This window comes from Mya arenaria, chromosome 8, assembly GCF_026914265.1.
Source record: "Mya arenaria isolate MELC-2E11 chromosome 8, ASM2691426v1".
In the NCBI taxonomy this organism is placed as follows: domain Eukaryota; kingdom Metazoa; phylum Mollusca; class Bivalvia; order Myida; family Myidae; genus Mya; species Mya arenaria.
Window position 1 is genome coordinate 30,021,299 of NC_069129.1, and position 3,859 is coordinate 30,025,157.

The following is a 3,859-nucleotide window of genomic DNA, read 5'->3' on the forward strand; positions in this document are numbered from 1 at the left end:
TCAAACAAATTGCTGAATAACACATCAATAAATGGGAATAAACATAAAGCACACTGCGTAAAAGTAGTTATAGATAAAGATTTATTCACCTTACGCTCAACGAATAACACCAAAGCCTTTAATTTGATTATAAAACTTAGCATGAAATAAACTATCATTTTTTTCATAAAATTTATTCATATAAAACAAAAATGGGGATTGGGAGTAGAGTGCCCCACCAAACATGCATCAAGAGAACACACTGACAAAACTAACTGAAACATATATATACTGGTACAAAATGTTTTTTAGAAAAGATGAAAGTCACATATTTACACTGATGAAATCATAGTTCAAAATCAAAGTCCATTTTACGATCCAAACCATTCTCCATGTTAAGAGTGTAAAATCCATATTTTAAATAGGTATCAGTGTCAGGGGTAAGTCAAATAAAAAATCCATAGGTTCTGTAAAGCCAAGACCCCATGCGTGACCGAGTTCTGGGCAGTGGAATCCGAGGGGTCAACGGCTTCTAAAGAAGAATCTAACTGACTACCGTAGGGCCACCAGACTCGGCCACGCTTACTCTCATGGACTTGCGTTTCTGACGGGGGGGGGGGGGGTGTCCAACCCGACTACCATTCATCAGAGGCGGACCGCTTCTCTCCTCTCCTCTCAATAACCATCATCTCATTTTTCTCCTCACTCTATCTGCTCTCCTCCTATCGTTCCTTTGTCCTCTCCTGACATCAAATCCCCTCCTCGTTTTCGGCTGTGACCCCTCTCAGCTTCGGGTCAACCCCCGTCTCCTCAGCATCTTCCTGTCTGATCTCGCTTGCCCAAAGCGTCATGCCTAAGGCCACACCAGCACAATCTGCCCTAGCTTTACTTACGGACAGGAGCTCCTTACGTGTCCAACACATTTACATCTCAGGCACATTGACGCACGTCCCCGCATCGTCATTAAAGCCTGACTTACACACTCAAAATAAATTAAATGTGGGGTAATCCCCTTTTACTTCTCAGTCACCTCAAGCTTCATATTTCTCACACTGTTCTTAATCTTAGCATCTCCGTATTTCTCAATCATGTACTGAATACTTATCACCTTTCCGTAAGATTGAAAAATTATTTTCACACCAAAGTCTACTATATGAACAGGGAGCCTATGTACCCTACACTCAACAATCTGCGAGTTATAGTTAACACTCTAAAAGCACCTCCCTCACAATGTGAGATCTGGCGAAGACAACAACCTATATACAACATCCTTTGACACAAACGACACTTCAAAATACTTGGTTGTTGGAGGTCCTTTTGCCACAGTTTTGACATCTTCTGGTCTAATTTTATATTTTGAAGCAGATTCATAATGTCAGTTAAACTTAAATATCCAGTTGAACATTCTGCGTTCGCCGCAAGAGCGGGGAAATGCCCAACAACTGACGTCATGTTCGTACCGATAACCGAACTATTTTTATAACATCCACACTTTTACAGCACTGCACGTAAATTGTTTCCCAATTATAAGATCCTTTTTGTACAAGTAAAAGTTATATTATACCAAACTGCAACGTGTCCATAAGCGCCTTCATTATCACGGTATCCCCCTATACGACCGTGAAGGAACAAAATTGAAAACAAGTACATAGGAATATAATTTTAATACATGCACTTTTTTGTTCTTTTTGTTCGTAACACAAATTGAAACTTTTTCGTTGTTTTGTTGTTGCAACTCTGCACCCCTGCTAAAATGATTCCGAAGAAGGTTTCCAAGTGAGGCTGTTTTACGAATATCTTTGGGTACTCATTGCTTTTCAGCCAGAACGCAGTCTCATTAAATTCAGATCCAAAATACACGCATCACGACGTTACGCTATGTAACACTTCGTAGAGCTGAGCACTTTGCGTAAAGGGTGACCTCAGATTGACCTTTCCATGAACCAATAACATTCTTGTTCCGTCGAAGGCAGACACGAAGCTGACGAATTAAGCTGTTTATAGTGTTTGAAAATCGGAATATATTTGCTATCGGTAATCGAATCGAATCGGACCAAACATTTCGATTTATTTGTACTATCGAACAATAATTGATAACATCAAACACAAATTTCATAACATCATTTGGGAATACATTCTCTGTACATAGTATCATCATGATCATTTAAATGGTTTAACCTTGAATCAGAATACATGCTTTTTGGCACAGGTAGTAAATTAGCAATTTTTTTACTATCTTTAATAACTTAACGAATGAAAACACATATACATAATAATGGCACATCAGTTGCAAAATGATATACACCGCATCAAGTAAGTTATATTAGCATTTTATCCTTGTTAAAGCACATTCAAAAGTTGTTAACCTGAATTAAACCTGTTATATTGAAAATTGAATAAAAATGTCTTAATTTCATATAACTGTTTACAAAAATGTAAATTGCAAACGATATAAAACAAATCACGCACAGAATGCATCGCACCGGGATCCCCGGGATTGGCAGTTGAGACCTGACACACTTCACCATGATCTAACACCCATCTCACCCAATATGTTGTCTTTCGTTGGCAAACCCTGGTCTTTCTTTAAACCAGAAAAAAACTTCAAAACGTTCGACCTGACTTTGCCTGGGTTGGGAAATACATCCCTCTCCCAGGTCATGACTTCCTCAGCAGGTGCCGCCATTGTGTAAGAAAGTGACCGTCCTTGTTAAAATGAACTCAATGACGAAACGAAAAATTAACATTTATTTGACTTTTACCGCATTACCATAACACACGAATGAAAGGTCATCACTCGTTATCGAGTGCTCTTCTGCACCCAAACAAGATAGATCACGCGTGTAGTGTTATCAATCCCAGCACAGTGGCACAGTGCCCTTCTGAGTCCATAACACATAAAACATGAAGGTGATGTGACCACTCGATATTAAAAGTTATGTGATGTCATTATTGTGTCATTTGTTCATACCTTCAATTTTGTTTTAAATTCAGAAAGTGTCGAAGGTCTTTAAGGTTGGTGTCCATTAAATGTGAAAGATATATTACGATTTAGGTTTAGGTCAATGAATCAAAGAATATATCATTGAAACAAAATAACACTCTGAAATACTACAAAATCAGCATTGATTTTTATTCCAACTTAATTTTTACACAGATGCGTAGTGATATTCTGTTCTGACAAAAATAAATTAAGTCACGTTATATTGCACATGAGTTATATAGAAAAATAACGTGATGCTTATTTTAAAGGGGAAACTGGGTAGATCATGTGATAAACAAATATATTGCATGTGTGGTCGTCTAATACAGAATTGATTAAACATGTTTCCTTTTTTTAAAAAGATATAAAGGAGCCTTCGGGAATCTTTTTATCAATTTTAGTAATCGAGAATGTGACAAATGCAGTAATACCTATATATATATATCATATATACTAATTCATTGATAAAAGAATACGGCAAATCAGTGATTCTATAACCTCCTATCCTATAGAAAACAACAAAATCAATACTTTTCAATGGTATTACTTTGGAAGTATCAGTGAAGCGATTTGGGAAACCGATTAACACATACAGTATGAACTTGCAACATGAGCAAAGTATGTCTTATTAACAACATGCCTGACAAAAATGAAGCTTACAGACGTGGTCGACTGGCCGAGGAACAAGACAGTTATCTAACTTGATTATTCAATTAGGTTGTGTGGTTGAATACCATTGTATAAAGTCTCAATGCAATACATCAAGGAGTTGCTGAGATATTATCCTATGTGTGCTAACATGCAAGACCTTAACCAGAATTTCTAAGTCGCATAATAAAGGGGCAAAAACTATACAATATGAAAGATAGAGCTAGCTCACTTGAATAAATAAGAAGG

The 3,859-nt window shown here is 37.1% G+C and overlaps 1 protein-coding gene across 1 annotated transcript; it reads right to left on the reverse strand.

Annotated features, from left to right (window-relative positions):
• Positions 1-868: 868 nt before the first annotated feature.
• On the reverse strand, positions 869-2,665 carry LOC128244117 (uncharacterized). Its single transcript, XM_052962133.1, has 3 exons — positions 2,598-2,665; positions 1,244-1,322; positions 869-991 (listed from the first exon to the last, which is right to left on the reverse strand). Exons 1-3 carry the CDS (start codon positions 2,663-2,665, stop codon positions 869-871), a joined length of 270 nt encoding a protein of 89 aa, XP_052818093.1.
• Between the last annotated feature and the right edge of the window lie 1,194 nt (positions 2,666-3,859).